The 19,733-nt window shown below is 44.2% G+C and overlaps 1 protein-coding gene across 1 annotated transcript in view; it reads right to left on the reverse strand.

The window, feature by feature from the left end:
* Positions 1–823: 823 nt before the first annotated feature.
* The window catches only part of CDS1 (CDP-diacylglycerol synthase 1), a 71,831-nt gene continuing 52,921 nt past the window's right edge, over positions 824–19,733 (reverse strand). The window contains exons 8-13 of the mRNA XM_075544899.1: positions 16,686–16,773; positions 13,622–13,690; positions 11,186–11,338; positions 9,091–9,210; positions 8,013–8,116; positions 824–2,980 (exon numbers count right to left, since the gene is read on the reverse strand). Coding sequence (XP_075401014.1) covers positions 2,851–2,980; positions 8,013–8,116; positions 9,091–9,210; positions 11,186–11,338; positions 13,622–13,690; positions 16,686–16,773 — 664 coding nt within the window. The 3' untranslated portion in view covers positions 824–2,850. The remainder of the gene's footprint in view (positions 2,981–8,012; positions 8,117–9,090; positions 9,211–11,185; positions 11,339–13,621; positions 13,691–16,685; positions 16,774–19,733) is intronic.

Here is a 19,733-nt window from a genome sequence, read left to right on the forward strand (position 1 = left end):
TTGCAGATTCTGGGTGAGTGACGTTTCTGTTCTAAAGAAAAGGGCACAACAAAAATCAACATATGATTTGTTCAGTTTTATTTTCCTATCTCCAGCTTCAGGAAGATTCAGAGGACTGATTGACACGTACCATAAACTATCACCCAAACATATCTATACACACATATAAATACAGTTTCTACTTTTTCGTTTTTCTCAAACAAAGCGATACTACCTTTGTTCAAACCAAAGTGCTATAAATTAACCAAAAGGGTATGTGTGCGGTCTATTAATTCTAAGATAGTACTGTATTTGACCCAAGTACCACCTTCTACAATTGCTTGTCAACTGCTGCCTCTCCCAGGAGGGATTTTTGTAAATGCCTCCAAATAATGTTCTTTTAAAGCAACATGAGAAAAAAAATTGGCATGGTGTGGGGAGAGCTTATGAAAATACATAGGACATGAGGGAGCAGTTGGCAAACAAATATAGATGCATATGTTGCATGAAAGTACCTCCAAGTGTAGATAACGCCACCACAGGGGACACGCATTGAGGAGACATTGGTATGCCATAGGTTAAAACGTCAATCAACAGGTACCATGAGAGTGCCTCTGAAAATAGCAGACTGGAAAGAGTACTGTGAAGGAAGCCCCCAGCGTTCCACTGGTCACCCCCACAATGCTACAGGAACTCAGAGCCCTCTGCACAGGGAAAATATAAAAATGACCAAAGTCGGGGTCTTAATGGCAATCCTTTGCTAAAATAGATTCTATTTTATTCCATGTACATGCTATAAAAGTACACTAAAAAGGTCGATCTTAAAGCACTGTTAACATTAAGAATTTACTTATATATATATATACATAGAATCATGTACACCCGCCTTTGAAAGTCTATTTGAGGAAAGCTATTACTCTGACCCCAAATATATCCAGCTTCATATTTTGTTCATGATAAAATTCATCGAGTGCCGATTTCTGTGGAGGAAAACACAGAGCGAGTCCTGTTTTCAAGCTCTTTTTAAAACTTTGGTATCCTGAAGCCTTTAAGTCATCAACACCAGGAGCTGTCAATGGGCAAATGAAACCGCGAGAGGTGGGAAAAAAAGCAACTTGTGAGGTGGCCTGATTTTACCAGGGATCTTCCCCTCCTGTGCTAACACTTCTGATGCCAATTCTCGATGTCTCGGGACCCGTGTGAGGAACTGCTATCTGACCGCAGTCCGGGCGACAAAGCAAGCGAGTGCACGTTGGACCAAGAAATCGCTCTCAGTACCGAGCTGAACTGCAGCTGCGGTAATCGTGGACTGCACCGGGAGTCCAGCACTATCTGCAAGTCCTTGTTGTACGCATAACCTTAGCATAGAAAATAGACGGCAATGGAAATTCGTGATTTAAACAAAAATATTTACTCTTTTCATTAGCAAAACATTCTTTAAAATATATCCATTTCCATTTCTTGACTCTGAACGTTCAGCCCGGAGTGCTGGCTTGTGTGTCAAGGGGGAGTGCCAATTGCTTGGAACACTAAAAATGGTTGCAGTGCGCACACAGCAGTGGCAGCGCCGTGTGCAGCCATTCCTAAGGAATGGCACCTCGTCCGGGTAAAACATCCCATCCACCCACGCCAGAGGTTTGGCACTCGTGCTTTTAATGTTCTTGGTGGGAAGGACTTCTGCTTGACTTTTGACAGGAAAAGGGATCAGCGAGGTCCGTGGGCTTTGGGGTGACATGAGGTGAAACAGCAGTGGGACAGAGATCGGCTGCCACCAGGGAGAGACCCTGGGTTTGGGTCTCCAGGCGGATGTTCGTTCTTCCCAGAGGAGTCTCCGGTGAGAGAGGCTGGAGGGTCCAGCGGAAACAGGAGGTACCCGGATGCTTGGTTTGGCACCTCCTGCTTTGCCTAGCCACCACACCTCAGTCACTGCCCCACTCCCAGATCTTGTTGTGTCACTGTGGCACTAGGACAGATGGAAACCAGTTCGCAAGGACACAAGGAAAAACAGAGAACATGACCGAGAGGTGGCCCATGCCAGGTCACTCTTCCATGCTGCTTTCTGAGCCGCATCTGTTGAGATCAGCAGAGAGAGGTCCTGTACAGGATGGTCTTCATGGCAGAATTCTCTCATGAGCAATTTTTGGTCAGATTATGTTTTGCCCCAACAATTTGAACAGACATTTGAGGCTAGCTCTTTCCAGCAAGCCAGCAGCAGCAGTAACGTCAGACTCCCCCAGCGAGCCCCACACCCTCATCCCTCCTGGTTTCTGAACCTACCTAAAGAGTAGAATGTTTTCCTTTGGCAAATAAGTACTTTAAAAAGTGGACATTCCTGTCCCACCCCCTTTTATGTTTTGCTTTGTTTGTTTGATCCAACTCAGCCCTTCAGAAAATACTTCAGGCTGAAAGTGGAGGAAGAACAAGTATAAGAGACTTCCTATTATGCCTCCTAAGAAATCTGTTGCTAAAACTAAGAGCAGCTCCAAGTGCAAAAGTAGGTATTGCATAAAGGGCGCACCGCCAGGTGCCTCCTGGGGGCCTTCTCCTGGGACTCATTTTCTAGTGCTTGTCTCTTTAAAATACAAGTCTTTTAAGTTCTGAAATCTAGCAAGGTGGGGAGGAAGTGAACACCAGAAAATACACTTTAGGAAAAGGGCAGGAGAGTTTGCCAGCAGTTGGCTACTTATTTCCTAACTTCAATCAAGTAAGTACTTGCTAAATATTCACAGTAATTTCAGAGAAGCAACATTGGTGTCTGTAAAACTTCAATCTATTGCATTTGCAACCCCCCCCCCTTTTTTTCCCTGTGCATTACAAAGTGTCAGCTGTCAGTGCTTGTTGTCGGGCCTTCCCTCCTCTGTGTCCAGTTAGTTACACCTTCAAGGTGGGCTGCAGGATTCCTTTCTCGGTGAGATGCGTCTTCAGGGTTCTGTATATATTCAGCTGCTGCTCTGGCTGAAGCACCAACAGCTGCTGCAGCACTCTGCTGGGATTTGGCCCCCTGAGAACAGAGCAAAAAGACAAACTTACTTTAACGGGTGGGCCACGGGGAGCATGCGCCCTCACCTTGACAGGCAGAGGAGCAATCTGCAGTCTTTGCAGAACTGACTCAGTTGCCTCTTGGTGGGAGTGGGTGCGCTCCAATGCCCAATGCTGACCTGAAACATGGGGCTGCGAACCATAAGATCAGCAGTTGGAAACCACCAGCAGCTCCGAGGGAGAACACAGAGCTTTCTACTCCTACACAGAGTGAGTCTCAGAGATCCACAGGACGATCTACTCTGTCCTATGGGGTCGCTGTGAGTTGGTCTGGCCTGGCTGGCGGGAGTTGGAGAGTTTTTCTCCGTTAGAGGAAAGACCCCAACATGTTCTGCTTTGAGAGGCTCACAGCTGAGATGTGCAGAGAACACTCCCACCCCGAGTGCCGGAGCGAAGCAAGGGGACTGAGCAGAGCAGTGCAGTGCAGACTGAGATTCTGCAGGCATTCTTAAAGTGGCTAGAAGTGGGGGTAGTAACCAATCCTGAAATTAGAGGGATGCAAAAGGATTCTCTTAAGGAAAGGAAGAGAGAGAGAGAGAGAGAGAGAGAGAGAGAGAGAGAGAGAGAGAGAGAGAGAGAGAGAGAGAGAGAGAGAGAGAGAGAGAATGAGAACAGCATTCAGATTTAGCCTCAAGGAAATTTCAGACAAAGAAAGGTTCTTTGTTGAACTACCTCTACCTCCAGGGGACTATAAATGTTCATGAGACAGAACACAGAAATCCTCAGCTTTGCACTGAAGCCTCTTGGCTGGATGGTATAATCGTTGCCACAGGCGTTGTTTCAAGACAACTCCCAGGTAAAAAGCCACCTTGTAAAGGAGACCAAACAAGAGGCAGCTTGCTCCCAAAGCAGCAACAAGGCAGAGGAAAGAGTCCAGGTGGAATCAAGGTGACTGCGGCCCGTGGGGCAACTCTCAATCGTGGGGCAACTCTCACTCGCTGCTGCCCCTCTCCACAACAGAGGTCTCCACAGACCATTTGCCCCTCCCCACCGTGGTTGTCCCTGCTCTCAGTGGTGCTTCACTGGATGGACGAGTCCCCACCAGGGCTTCTGCCCTCCTCCCCTCCCTTGCAAGCAGCATTCCAGCCAGGGGATTTCACATGCCGCCCGCTGAAGAGACCAGATATAAACTGGACATCCCTTGCATTCCATACTGACAAGGCTATCATGTCAAACCCAGAATGAACCTAATCCAAACCTCAGTGTTTGCTGGTGTGTCTATGCATGTGCTACGATCCACTGGAATAGGAAAATCCCGGCAGGGCTGCTTCTTCTTTATTTTATTTTTAAAGAGTTAATACGTAAAATCCACCAGCAAAGGCAAGGCATGAGTCATAGGTGGACTTCTGAGCAAGGCATGCACTGAGACATGTCTGATTTACAATGAAGATGGTTCAAGTGGACGGTGGGAGGCGGAGCCCTCGATCTCAAAGACAGGTCTGCTCTCCGCCGACACCAGGATGAGGATAAGCACAAGCACAACTCCGGGGTACTGAACTCTCTCATGGCCCCACGGGTCACCTCCACGCCCATGGCTCCACTCTGCTGCCCCGAATCTGTAATCAGATGCCTCTAGCAACCACCGTCTACCAAAGTCAGGACACAGTTTACATTACTTCACGCGCTTCTTCACCAGCTTCGGTAACTAAACAATATAAACGTAGAGTAGGGGCCCACAGAGAAAGGAAGGCTATTCTAGCAACTTCAGCTAAATGCAAAGTGATGTCAGCAGGTGCTCCCAGCCAGCTGCATCCTGGCCTACCATTGCACTTCTAACAGTCTAAATATTTGCCTTCAAACAGCGCAGAACATGGCCCAGCAGGGCTTCCCTTCTCCAAGAAGAGCAGATTTTTTAAAAAAAGGATGAATGAATTCCTTAGAAAGATGCCATCCTCTAAATCAGAAGCATTTTTGTTTGTTCACTAATTAGTAATAACCAAGTATGTCACATTATGCAAAACTAGCTTACATATCCTAATTAAAAAGAAAAAAATCATTGTCGACTGGCTTTAAAACATGGAGTAACAACTACAAAAGCCAAATATAAGGTTAGAGGAATTCTGAAAATGAACAGACGGGCAAAGAAATGCCACGCAAACATAGTAAAAAAGGAAAGACGGCCTAGCTATTCTAACGTCCAGTAACATGGGCACTAAGGCAAAAGCACAGACTTTATGCCAAGAGACCCGTTCACCAGAGGCCGCGCGTTTGTCCTGCAGGGAGGCTGGTTTCAGGACTCATGGAGAGCCACAATCTGTGGGTGCACTAAACCAGTGTTTTCCGAAGTGGGTGATACCATTGTCTGGGGGGTGCCAGTATGATCCTCAACTCAAAACTCACTGCCATCGAGTCGAAGCAGACTCAACCCAACCCTACAGGCCAGGGTAGAGCTGCCCAGTGGGCTTCCGAGACTGCTCTCTTCACGGGAGGAGAGAGCCTCCTCCTTTCCCGGCAGAGGGCCTGGTCCTTTCGAACTGCCGTCCGGGGTCCTAGAATGACCCTGCGCTGCTGCTGGTGGTGGGGGTGGTGGTGATGCAAAAGCAGGTATCCTCAGAAGTTTTTCATTTCTGGGGCTGGGGTGGTGGTGGTGGTGAGTCATTTTTTTCCTGAAAAGGGGCTGTAAGCCAAACAAGTTTGGGAACCTATGCTTTCTAGACTTTTATATACAACGGCACAGTATTTGCATATGACCTAGGTCCTCCATCTTTGGTAGACTTGAAGTCATCTCTGGACCGCACGACACCAAGTGCAAGGCCATCAGCACTGCACACTCTCTCTGAAACACCCGTTAGGAGCCGTTTATTTCCCGAAATACTTTGTCTGCTGTCACGCCTGTGGAACCTACAGCGCTGGAGGGCTGCCTGTGCCCCAAACCAGTCTCACTGCCCTCCAGTAAATGCTGCGGCCCTGTGCAGGGTACCCACACTGTCACTGTAATAGTGGGGGTAGGTCTCCCAGGGAGCTGCTGCCCATGCGGATTCAGCCCACCTGGCAACCACTCCCCCCCAGGGCTCACGCCTACAAACACTTCCGGACCACGGGTACAGAGCAAGCAAGATTACCCAGACCTGCTTCTTGCTGACTTGCTAGCTATTGGACAGTAAGGTGGTACTACATGAACAAGTATAGCTAATAAGCTTGTAGAGGTTTCCTGAAGGGCCAGGTTGCGGTATGAAGGCAGAACACTTCTTGTGGGTCTCAGTAACAGGATTTAAAAAAAAAAAGAAAAAAGACTGCCCTCGCAGAGTTATTTGGAGTGAAATTCATCTGTAGATCCATAAATACATATTTTAACCGCATTCGCAGCAACGAGAAGTTTTGTATTCACTTTCATTTTTCTTCGGCAGCCTTCCTGCAGTTTTATTAATTAATCTTTTCAAAGAACAAACTCTGGCTATGTGAATTTTCTCTATTGTGTATTTGTTTTCTATTTCATTGATCTCTATTCTCGTCTTTTATTTCTTCATCTTTCTTTAGGTTTCATTTGCTATCTTTCTCCACTGAGGTTCTTGAGGTAGATGCTCACTTAGATCACTGATTTTCAGCCATTTAAGCCTATTAATTTCTCTTAAACACGGCTTTGGCTTCATACTACAAGTTGTGATACTTGAACTTCCGTTATTCAGTTACAAATACTTTCTGATTGAATCATTATTATTTAAGTATTAAGTCTCCTTTGACACACGGGCTATTTAGAAATGTACTGATTAGTTTCTAAGCATTTGGAGTACTCTCATTCTTTCTCCTTTATTGATTTTTGCTTTTCTTCCACTGTAGTCGGAAAACACTGGTTATGATTTCACTGATTTGTGAGGGATTCTGAGGCTGGCTTTTGGCCCGGCAGACCCTCTTGGCCCTGTCCCCGTGCACACAAGGTGACCGTGCCTTCTACAGCACCGCATAAGGAGATGTTGTAGTGGGAGGCTTCCAAGAGGTCATGGAAGCAATGAGATCCAAAGAGAAGGCACTCTTCCCAGAAGCTTCTTGAAGCCCGCTCGTGTCTTGTCAAATAGGTGAACTTTAAATCTTGTATAGTCATTTTTTTAACCTGCCTGTTTTATAAATTACAAAGAGAGTTTGTTAAAATCGCTAAGATTGTAATATTTTTCTCTTATTTAAAAAATTCTGATAATTTTTGGTCCATATGTTTTATAATGCTGGAACATTGTAGAAAAAAATTCACTGAATCAAAAAAATAAACAGCCTTATATAAAAATAGTAGCCACCCCCACTATCTCCCTGGCCTGCTTTATTCTTCTGCATTATATGTAACACCATCTAGCAAGTTCCGGTGTGTTTACTTGTGTATTCTCTGCCTAGACCTCCCCAAGACGTAACAGGATCTCCAGCCACAGTTGGTGTAGCAGGTGCAGGAGTATGTGACTCGCTAGCACTGCAGGGCCCAGAGTCAGGTCAGGGACTCCCTGCTGTCACTCCGCCTTGTTGCCCAGTGCTATTGGAGGACTCCGACCCCTGTAATCCCATGTAACAGAGTAGACCCGTGGGGTCAATGAAAGACAGGAAAGTCTGCACGTGGCTGGAACCCTGGGCAAGCACAGGGAGGATTATGAGGACAGGGCAGTATGGGGCAGGACTCTGTTCTGATGTACCCAAAGTCACTGTCAGTTGGAACCAATCGAGGGGCAGCGAATGGCAATAACAAGCTGTGGGTCTCTTCTCCCTCCGATCTGGTGGGTTCAAACCTCGTGGAACTCTCAGCAGTCAAGTGCATTCTATCCACATTAACTAGGTCTTTGCATCAGGCATGCTAAGCGTCACACCATGTACTATTGTTTTTGTATGCTGCTCAAATGTACATAAAATAATTATCATGTAAGCACATCCCTTGGGGAAGGAACGCATGTGACACACCCCCAGGGGCCAGCATTCACTTTGATATGATAGATTATCATGGACAGAAAAGGCCATGTCTTTGCAAATAAGAACCCAAAGTGGTACCCTCTAATGAAACATTTTACAGAATTTAAACGCACCTTATAAAACTTGTAATGTACACATGCACAAATGTTGCCATCAAATACTGACAGTCAAACCGGTCCATTATCCCTCCATGGCCAGGAATAGTATTGGCAAAATCCTACAAAAACACATGTTTGCAAATTTTCAAAATAAATGAATTAAAAACCGCCAGCTATAAAATTCCTATCTGCAGACAACTTGGTCAAGTTCCCCAGCTCCTTGGTACTTGCTATAATGGCCTGCCTCAGATTTCCCAGCAGGGCTTGCTCTCCTTTGCTCAGATCCTGATAAAAGCCTTCTCCACAGAGAGCCCTTCCCTGACATTCTACTTCCCCTCAACTTAGGGAGCGGGAGGGAGGCTAAGATATCAGAGCAGATAATTGTTGCTCTGTGCTATTCTAAAGTAAACAAAACGTAGGCATAATTTTAAGTATCTGGATCAGAAGTCAGCAAACTACAACCCCTGTCTGTAACCCACATTCACACAGCCCACCACCTATTTGAGGTAAATAAGCTTCATTAGAAAATACACTCACTGAGAAATGGTTTCTGAGGGGGTTCTTGCTACAAGGGCGTAACTGAGTCGGTGTGAACGATTGTATGTGCTGAAAATCTAAACATCTCAGAGGGCATCGAAAAGTCGTGGAACTCTTGAATGACAGGATCATGACATTTTCCCACCAAGTGTTTGATGCCCCTCAGACTACTAAGCCCTTCATGAAAGAGACTGCTGGCCCCTAGTCTAGAAGAATGGACACAGAGGGTCACATGGAATTATGACCATCAGATAGCCCTCGGCCGGATCCTTTGGGAATCACTTGAAGGATGAGCATTCTGCATCGGCTCTAACCTCCAGCACCCCACGCCATTTCCAATAAAGCAAAAGGCTGGCACGACACTGTAAAACACCTCATCGAGGGGCCGCCGACACCTAAGGCTCCAACCTAGCAGAAAGGGTTTTTATGAGGCGGAAACAAATGGGATGCCAGACACATTTTCTGAGATGTGAGAACAACCGAGGGCCAAATCCTGACTAAAATACGTTCTCCAATGATAGTCTCTGATTATGTAACAGAGAATTTAACCACAGACCTTGATTTTGAAAGCTCTTTTGAATCCGCTGGCGAAGAAGCCTCCGAATGGGCCAATTAGAGATGCAAACGATGAAAGCGCAATGCTGTGTATCTGGAAAGGATACAAGCGCACAGTCTCCTAGAGGAGGCGGCAGAGAGGGATACCTAAGTGAGAACGGTGTGGAAACATGCCCCCACATCCCAAAACCACATCGACAGCAAGCCACAACCAGGGCTGTAATTCTGTCCATTTCGTAGATCTTCAGCAGCAACAGGGGAAAGTCTACCTTTGCCAGCTTTCCATTTCCATCCTGGCTTGCCCAAGGTTCTCCCTTCCCTCTGCAATCACAGGGACAGCCAGCAGCACGCTGACATCTCAGAGCTGCTCGTCTCCGCGAGAGTTCAGGTAGGAAGCTCTGCTGCCACCAGGTGAGTGTGAACCTCACCCAGCACCTGAGTCCGTTTCCACCTTGCTCTTTTGTTAACCAGTAGCACTGGGTTTTTGGAATTATATAATTCATTGGAACCGCATATTCTGTCAGGATCCCTGGCGATGCACTGGGCTGTGAGCTGCAAGGACAGCAGTGCACACCTACCAGCCATTCCTCGGGAGAAGGATGGGGCTTTCTAGTCCCATCTGCATTTACAGTCTCAGAAACCCACAGGGGCAGTTCCACTCTGTCCTGTATGGTCACTATGAATAGGAGTTGACCCGATGGTTTTCTGTTTGTTTTGGTTTTTAGTACATTTAACTTTACTCAATTGTATATGATGGGATACGGGAAAAGTTGCTCTTTCTCTCACAACTACCTTGTATACTTATGAAACACTCAAAAGTGGTTTGCTCAAAGACTATCAAAATGAACATCAAGAAAATTGTGAAATGCTTCAGAAGATGATCATAAAATCAAGAATTCTGCAGTCATATTGCCTTTTGACTCTTTTTAGTGACTTCTCCAGGGTAAGTAAATGAAAAGTCAAATAGTAGTGCATGGTTCTCAACCTGTGGGTCGTGACCCATTTGAGGGTCAAACGACCATTTCACAGGGGTTCCCGATTCAGAACAGTAGCAAAATGACAGTTCTGAAGCAGCAATGAAAATTATTTCATGGTTGGGGGTCATCACCACATGAAGAACTGCACTGAAGGGTTGCGGCATTAGGAAGGTTGAGACCGCTGCTCTAGAACACAAAATGGACGTTGGTTTCCAAAGCAGTTGCTGACTGGAATTTATGTGCACGGTAGTTTAAGTTCTGCTACTGTTAACTTATGTGTGTATAATGAAAATATTTCTCAATATCCCTCAGGCTTTTACAAATTAAATAGATTAGAACGTTTTGAGTGTAACTGGTAAGAATTGACTCAGTGTGAATTGCAATTAGAATTTCTACCTCAGAGATCCCTTGAACTTTGAGAGAGTTAGCAGTACAGAATGCTGCCTCTTCTAAAAGCCAGTGCCCCTTCCAAAAGTGCCCTGCTGCTCCTGAAGGACACTGTTGGGCCTCCCCGTGTGGAAGGTTGCCCGGCAGAACACTGCACATCTGTGTGATCTGGACTGATGTGGGGGCTCTGATAATAATGTGTGCTTGTGTGTATTGAAAGCATTTCATTTTTTAAATTCCTAATTTTTGAGAACCAGGTTAGCCAACCCTTATTTCTCTCTTTTCCCAATAAATAGATTAGATAGATAGATAGATAGATAGATAGATAGATAGATAGATAGATAGATAGATAGATAGATATCCTTAATACCCGAGACATCGGGTTACCCGTGGAACTGTCCATGTGTTCAGTCTTGGGATTGGGGACAAAGCTTTTTGCTTTGAGAAAAGGTTCAAAGATGAGTGTTTCCATCATCTTTCTTAAGCCACACCCATTATGCACTATCCCAGTGGTCTTCCACCTTCCTCATGCCAAAGGGGTCACGACCCACAGGTTGAGAACGACTAGAGCTTCCAAGGGGAAGAGACAAGATGACTGCGGCTAATTGGACATGGTAACAGAAGGGCTGAAAACAACTCTCCATACATGATATTTTCATATAAAGCTTTGTATCTTTGGGGGGGAGGCAGGGACCCCAAAGCAGCCATCTTTGTTTGATCTCTCAGGCGTACCTGCCTCAACACAGTCTGTAGAAAGAGAGGAAGGGTGTAACTCTGAAGCTGGAACAGCTCAGAGGGTTCGCATTCTGTAACAAAGGAGTTGACATCACTTCGGTACTCCACGGGGCAGACGAAGTACTGGTATTTAGATAACACATAGGCTGCCTGAAAAACAAAGCAAGAGTTCATAAAAGACGGATGCAAACAGACAAACGGACCAACATACACACAGCTTATTTTCAGTTATAGGCTCTTAGAGACAGATGGCCAGCATTTCTTTTATTAACATCCTGATATATATGTTCAAAGTTTGATCGGAAGAGCTCTCCCAGATGTAAAAATGAAAAAGACCTGAGAATAGGCTATTTAAAAAAAAAAAAAAGCTTGCGATCGTTGTGTTCTCAATAAACAAGGATGGGAGAGGCTGGTTTGAGTACTCACACAAGCACTGTAGCAGGAGTACACTCCCCCCCTCACCCTGCCCTGCCCCCCTTCTTCCCTGGTTCTCAGCTCTCAAGCTGACTCCCCACTCCTGGTGGTCAAATTGCTGCCAGAGCTTCGAGCTGGTAGCCAACCTGCCTCCCACTCTCAGGAAAGCAGAGCTTCTCTTTTCTAGGTGTTGCTGTTTCGTGTTGTCAGGTGAATGTGGGCTCAGAGCAACCCTATGTGACGGGGGACAACTTCTCACAGGGGTCCAGCAAGGCTCTCGGCTATAATCCTTATGGGAACAGATGCCCACGGAGCTTCTGGGGAGGTTCCAACCACTCAGGAGTGCATGTTTTGTTTTGTTAAAACCATACATAATTAGTGTTAGCAGCAGTTAACAATTTTTAAACTATGAGAGCGAAGAATTTAAGTGTACTGCATATAAGATTACATTAAGTTATCTGTTAATAAGTAACTATTGATTCAAAATGACAAAGAAAATGGTATGACATAAACCACTGACATTGAGTTGATTCCACCCATGGTGACTCCAAAGGACAGTGTAGAACTGCCCCCATAGGATTTGTAAGGCTACAATCTTTGCAGAAATAGATTAAATAGATTTGATACCTATTTCTCCCATCCAGTGGCTAGTGGGTTTGAACTGCCAACCTTACAGTTAGCAGCCAAGTGCTTAACCACTACACCACCAGGGCTCCCTGGTACAAAACACTACAGATATATTTAACCAACCCAGAAAACATTGATTATTCTTTCCCTGGTCACATCATTTTAATTTTTACCAAGGGCTGTCCTTAAACAGGAAGTAGAAGATACATCTTATACTTGTGCATTTAAATGTTTAGATAGCACTGTTTCCTTTTTCTTTTCATTATTTTGATGAGAAGTGGTTAATAGAAATGCAAATATGACAGTGGGGCTGGACTAAACTGAGTATCCTCTCAAGCAATCAGGTTCCTTCAAATCATTTATTAGAAAATATAACTCCCCTCCCCATTATTTTGCCACACATTACATGCTTAAGGAGTAGCTCATTATTTCCTTGCAACGATATGGCTATTCTTGGAGTGTTTTTAAGGTGGCATTTGGTTATTCCAAATCCACATATCAATAAATGCAATAAAGTTTAAATCAGTCTTGCTTTCATTGCAAAAACACTGGAAGGAACCAGATTCCCTATTGTTCTATTTATCAATCATTATATCATCAATATTCTATCATATAGTCTCTGGAGTTGTTTTTATCAAAGTCCATGGAACTTTCACTGAGAAGAGGCTAAACTCATAAACTGAATGGGAGAATTAAGGTGGCTTCCCACTGCAGAAATGTGGCACGCTTCTCTACTTGCTCCCGCTCAAAGCTTCATGTTGTTTTCAAATACTCTATATTTGGAGAAGGAGATTACACTAGAACTGTCAGTCACTAGAGGGGCAAAAATTTCCACTTCTAACCCAACTTTTTTTTTTGTATAGTTGTCTTACAGCTAGCCATTTTACTGTACCTCCATACTCTCAGACAACTTATAGTGTTCACTATTTATGACTAACTGACCGTTCATTACGTATAATTTAACTACCTTCTGATCCAAGAGGCCATGTGCATTAAGAAGATTGTTAAGATTACTAAGAATTCTCCCACATTATATGCATTCTCTGCCGTTACTCAAAGCCACTACCTGTCCCAGCACCTGTGGCACCCGAGAGGCAGAACACTGTTAGAAATTTCCCAAACACAACAGGACAGCCCTGGGTCTCGAGCCTGGCAGTGTATGAAACCCCCCACGGGAGGGAGTCGGTCTGGCACACAGCTGGGCCAGAGATTTTGCTCAAGATCCCCAGGGGATTCTGATTTCTGGCCAGGACGAGAGCCTCTAGCTCTGCTGAGATTTCAGTAAATACATTGTCAGCATTCTGTGGCTTCACTCTTCCAGGTTCAGAATAGACAAGCTTGCTCCCATATGTTAAAAGATAACACAATATGTAAAATCCCAGTGCAACTCACAATGAATCCAAACACGACCGTGGAAAAGAAACCACCAATGAATCCTTCCCACGTCTTTTTAGGAGACAACTAAAAAAAGCCAAAGAAAATTGAAAAGAGCATTATTACACTCAGAAAACAGACTCATACACATCCAAATTCAGGGTGGGAGCTCCTACAACTATTGGTCGGTCTCTCCTTATTTCTGTGTTACGGGACTAGTTTTGTATTCTTGTTTCTTCCATTCCACGATCCACAGCTTACTTACTTGCCTAAATTCCACCTAACTGTGTCTAACATAGAGTGGGCATTTAAACACCCGACAAGATATGGATGTATATTTGTTTCTGTCCAACGGCTTCAATGTACTTGCTTTTCCTCTCTAAGGGCCATGAAGTCTGTCTACACTGAAAGCCCCACCCCATGGCTTTATGCTTACATCAACCCCCATCAGGGCCCAGGCACGAGCTGCATTCTTCCCAGTGCACAGTCTGTGTTGACCTGCCACTGGTCGAAAGTCCGACGAGTGCACCCGAGGCTGGGCACTGGGGCACACCTGCTTTTCATCACCTCAGTGGTTCATCAAGCACGCACCCTCTCCCTGGTAAAACCCTCCAGAGCTCCAGTGACTAGGTTCTCTCGACAAGTGTCAGTATACCCTGGTCTGTCCCCATGAAGAACAGGTGCTTTCAAGAATAGACACTATTCAGATTCTGCTTCTTGTTCCTCCAGTCAAAGGAACTGTGCCTCCAGGGAGGAAAACCTGGAGGGCAGTCCAGAAAGGGCAAGAGGGCAAGGTTTAGGAGCGGGCGATGCTAACTTCCCCCAGAGAGCTCACAGAAAACAAGGGCTGAGATATGTATGGGGATCTCTGTGGTAGCCATTTCGGTGAAAAATGGAGATAGAAGCCAAGTACCAAAGGCAAGTGTCTAAAGACAGAAACAAGTCCTAGGCTAAGGGAAATCACTGGCTCTTTACAGACTTGCTCTCCAATGGTCAGAAAGCCCAGAGCCAGGAGAGCTGGCAGAAATCTCCTACCGAGAAGGGACAAATGCACCCTCTCCTAAGATAGTTTGGAATTACTGCCAAGAGCAGCCTTGGCGGCAAGCTTTAAAACCTGCTGATTAGTTCAAAGACGGCTTATCAAATTACCATACATACTCATGTAGAAGCCGAGTTTTTCAGCACAATTTTAATGCAGTTTTTACAGAAAAATTAGGTGCCCGGCTGATATTCAGCTTGGCTCATACTTGAGTATATATGGTAAATTAATTCATATCATATCGATTTAGGGGTTACATATTGGGCTGTCATAGGTTGGAATCAACTTGACAGCCACTGGAAAAAGTTACAGAATTACTGCAGCCTGGTAAATTCAATAGAAAACTATCTTCACAATCAAACACGGAGATTCTCCTCCAGTGATCACTGCCTCTGCGAGGGCTTCCTAAGCCTAAAACTCCGATGGCGCAGGGCTTTAAGCACTGAACTGGTTGCTCTTAGGGGACAACGGCTTGAACACACTTTTCAGATAAACAATCTTCCTGCCAGCATCCCCACGACTCAGCCTGATGCCATACACTGGCCTCCTACCTGGTGCAGAGTATGGAAGGTATTTTGCAGGACAAGCAGTCCCTGAATGTGGTGTGGGGGGAGGGGGGGAGTGCTTAGCCGCTCTTAAATCCCTCCTCTTTGCTCTGGTTGGCCGGGGTGGCTGCTTGCAAACGTTAACCCACAAAAGCAGGATGCAGACCACTGTCTTTGTGAACTTGATGCCCCTTGACCCGGAGTAGATGTCCTTCTCAGCTCTAATTCCAAGCCTTCAGACACACGGGCTCATTCCCTCCAGGTGTTTGGTGATAGCAAAAAGTTTACAAGTTGTGCCCCCATCTGGTCTATCATAAACAAACATGTTTATCGCACGTATAAATGTGTATAAACAGACTGTCTGATAAACCCCTACATGATGATGAACATCGTCCCTTTTGCCCACTTTTACCTGTTCATCTTGCCCGTCTGCCTATGTTTGCACGCACGTGTTGATTCTTACTTATTACTCCCCAACACTGCAGGCTTCTGTGTGTGATGGCATCTATCCTTGTTGTGTGTCACTCTGTTTGCCTCTGTGTCTTTCTTGGCTTTAATGATATTGCGCTGGTCACCTGCTGATTGTATGGATGCTGTTTGGCCCTTATAATACTTAGGGCAGACAGGAGGTTTTACATCTGAAAAACTGTCTCAGTCCCTCAGATGAAAACATTCAAACCGCCAATAGGAATATTACTGTGAGAATGACGTCACGGACTGCGCCAGCTATGTGTACAGATTGACTCCTCTCTGGAATTCTGGCATGAAAAGCTTGAAGAAATCAGTTCTAGAAAATAGTGTGCTTTCCATGGAGTATTGGTTTCTTCTTCCCTGAGAAAAGAAATTATTTCCTTCTTGATCTTCATTGACTCTAAACTGAACCAAATCTAAGACAAAGAGATACAATGATTAAATGTTGATTAAATGTTGTCCTCTCTCTCATCTTAATTTTTCCTTTGTTAACTTATATTTTATCAGTCTTTTAATGTATGAACTCAATTTTCTTTTTTGAAATGATTTTGTTGTATAAAAGTCTTAGAAATGAGATGTGAGTATGTGAATCTAGTATAATTTTCATCTTAAAAAAAACCGTCAAAAAAAACAAACAAACAAACAAAAAAAAAACCGCCAGGAAAGAATAGTTGAGGAAACGGCTTGAGAGTCAAGACAAGGCTTGCTTCTGGGGTTGCTGAGGGGAGGAATAAGGAAGAGCTGCACAATTGCTAAGGGAATTAGACCAACCGAAAGATGGAACGGGCCTTCATGAAGGTGCGTGAGACAAACTAATGAGCTCAGTCCTTCTTGACGACGTAACAGTAGCTGGTGAAGAACCCACATGTCATTGCTGGGAAAGACTGCTCAGTGTCCCTATATTATGCCTGTTGATATTGCTAAAATATTTTTTTTAAACTGCAGTAGTATCAAATTACTAAACATTTTCTCTAGTGGTGAATCTTTGCAGTAGAGTTAATGGCTTGTTTGTGATATTTTCCATTACCTTAATTAATGGAGTTCTCCCAAAAAAAAATCCAAAAAGGTAAGCAGTTATGTCATTGCAGATGACACTTGATATTGGAACAAGGAACCTTAGAAAGAAAACAAAAGTCAGCGGGAAAAAGTCCGTATGATTAAGTGGTAACTGTTCATCTAGGGTGCGATTCAGAAAGAACCAACGCAGTAATGCTTTGCCTTACACCGCACACTCATTCACAACACAGCACGTGGGAGCAATGCATATCAACCGGTTGTATCACTTAGCAACAAGGTGGAACACAGTCTGTAAAAAATCTATCATCGGGAAGAATGCTGCTAAAGAAACATAATGAAACGTTGCAATGATGCACATTTAAGCTGCAGCTTTCCAAAGAGAGAGAGCAGTACTCGCGTAAAGAGTGAAACCAAGTCAGGTTGAAAGTTTATCTTACTAAAAGCGGCCTATTGGAATAGAAATGAGTATACATTTATACTAAATTCTCAGTGCAACTTCTCTTTCATGTAAAATGATCCATCTGAAGTCTATCTTAGCTCCTGGCTGCATTGAACTCCACTCACGACTTGTACAGGACAGACTAGATTTCATTAATTGCACCTTTAAAATGCATATCCACAAGAAGTTTGCATATGGAAAAGAAAAAGTCCTGGTGGTGCAGTGGGTTACATGCTGAACTGCTCCCTGAAAGGTCAGTAGTTCAAACTCACCAGATACTTCTTTGGAGAAAAGTGAGGTTGTTTGCTCCCATAAAGATTTACTGCCTGGGTAACCCTTTAAGGGGCAGGTTTACTCTGTCCTATAGGGTCTCTATGAGTTGGAATCAACTCGAGGGCAGTGGGCTTTTTGGTCTTGTAGGAAAAACAATCTTAACATAATTTCAATATTTACACACAATGAATCAAAATTTTGGTTAAAAAATATCAACATGTCAATGAGGGAATACACTAATCTTGAGAGAACACAACATTTTAATAGGTTTGAAAGCACAGTAAAGAAAATGCAATCAAAAAAAAAAAAAGACAATGCAATCAGAATGTTAAAAATCTTAGTTTCCTATGCAGTCTAACCAGTGAATGCTATGTTCATGTAGTACGTCAGGTGCTGGTGAGTCCATTTGGACTGAAAGCGACCCTCTGGACAACAGAGGGGACCACTCCGGGTCTGTATCACCCTCCCAATTGTCATATTTCAGCCCCTTGTTGCAACCTCAGTGTCAAATCCATCTCCTTGGGGGCTTCCTCTTTTCACTGACTCTATGCGAACAATTCTAACCAACCCTAATAAAAAGGGCTTTCTACAGCTTCAAGTCATTGCTATAGGGCAAGCAGCTCCATCCATTGAAAATCCGGACACCTGCCTCTCCGTTCAAGATGAATGATACTGACCCAGCTTTCAAGGACACAGGTACACATGGTTTGCTGGCAGGAAACCTTTTGTGATCTTTGGGATGCTCTTCTAAAAGTCTATGCTTTGTAAAAAGTTAACATTTATTAGCAATTAAAATGTGATTTATTGTTTAGGAAGTTCATCTGAAATCTAACTAAGGAAGAATTCTGGTTGTTAAAGGAAGCGTTATGTCTCGGGAGTCAGTGGCTGAACAAAACTCACTAAGACATTCTAATTAATGGGTTGAGGCAGAACAAACAGCAAGGGTTCTTTTCTTACTTCTTTTTATCCTTCTTCTTAATCATTTTATTGGGGGCTCGTACAACTCTTATCACACAATCCATGCATACATCCGTTGTGGCAAGCACATTTGTACATTTGTTGCGATCATCATTCTCTAAACATTTCTTTCTACTTGAGCCCTTGGTATAAGCTCCTCATTGCCACCCCTCCCTCCCTCACCCTTCCTCCCTTAAGAACCCTTGATAATTTATAAATTATTATTATGTGTTCATGTCTTACACTGTATGATATCTCCCTTCACCCACTTTTTTGTTGTCCAACCCTCGGGGAGGGAGTTATATGTAGATAATTGTGATCGGTTCCTCCTTTCTCACCCCCCACTTTTCCCTTACCCTGCTGGTATCACTATTTTCTTTATTGGTCCTGAGGGGGTTCATCTGTACTGGATTCCCAGTGTTTCCGGCTCTTATCTGTACCAGTGTGCATCCTCTGGTCTAGCCGGATTTGTAAAGTAGAATTGGGATCATGATAATGGGGAGAGGAAACATTGAAGAACTAGAGGAAAGTGGTATGTTTCATTGTTGCTGTACTGCACTGACCCTTCTGTAAAGGGAAGTCCAGTTGCCTACAGATGGGCTTTGGGTCCCCACTCTGTACTCCCATTCATTCACAATGATATTATTCTTTATTCTTTGATGCCTGATACCTGATCCTATCAATGCCTCATGATCACACAAGCTGGTGTGCTTCTTCCATGTGGGCTTTGTTGCTTCTCAGCTAGATGGCTGCTTGTTTATCTTCAAGCCTTTGAGACCCCAGATGCTTTATTTTTTTATAGCCGGGCACCATCAGCTTTCTTCACCACATTCGCTTATGCACCCACTTTGTCTTCAACGATCATGTTGGGAAGGTGAGCATCATAGAATGCCAGGTTAATAGAGCAAAGTGTTCTTGCATTGAGGGAGTGCTTGAGTAGAGGCCCAATGTCCATCTGCTACCTTCATGCTAAACCAATAAATATATGCACATAGATCTATCTCCTCATCATATCTAAATACATTTACATATGTACATGCCTTTATTTCGAGGTCTATAAATGCCCTTTGCCTCCTGGTTCTTCCCTTTATTTCCTTTTACTTTCCTCTTGTCCTACTATCATGTAGAGCCTTCATTGGGGTTTCATTATGTCCTCTTAGTTACATTGCCCTTAATCAAGCCCTTCCTGGCTTCCTACACCCTTCTTGCCATCGATTTTAGGTCACTTGTTCCCTTGTCCCTGGGTTTGTTATCACCCACTTCCTTTTCCCCGCCTCTCCCCAAATAGCAAGTTTTGACAGAAATCTGAAAGACACTGTCTAATGTTAAAGAGATTCTTTAAAAGTGCTATGACATTATAAATATAAAGCAGCATAATACTGTTCCCTT

This window comes from Tenrec ecaudatus, chromosome 3, assembly GCF_050624435.1.
Source record: "Tenrec ecaudatus isolate mTenEca1 chromosome 3, mTenEca1.hap1, whole genome shotgun sequence".
NCBI classification, from domain to species: Eukaryota; Metazoa; Chordata; class Mammalia; order Afrosoricida; family Tenrecidae; genus Tenrec; species Tenrec ecaudatus.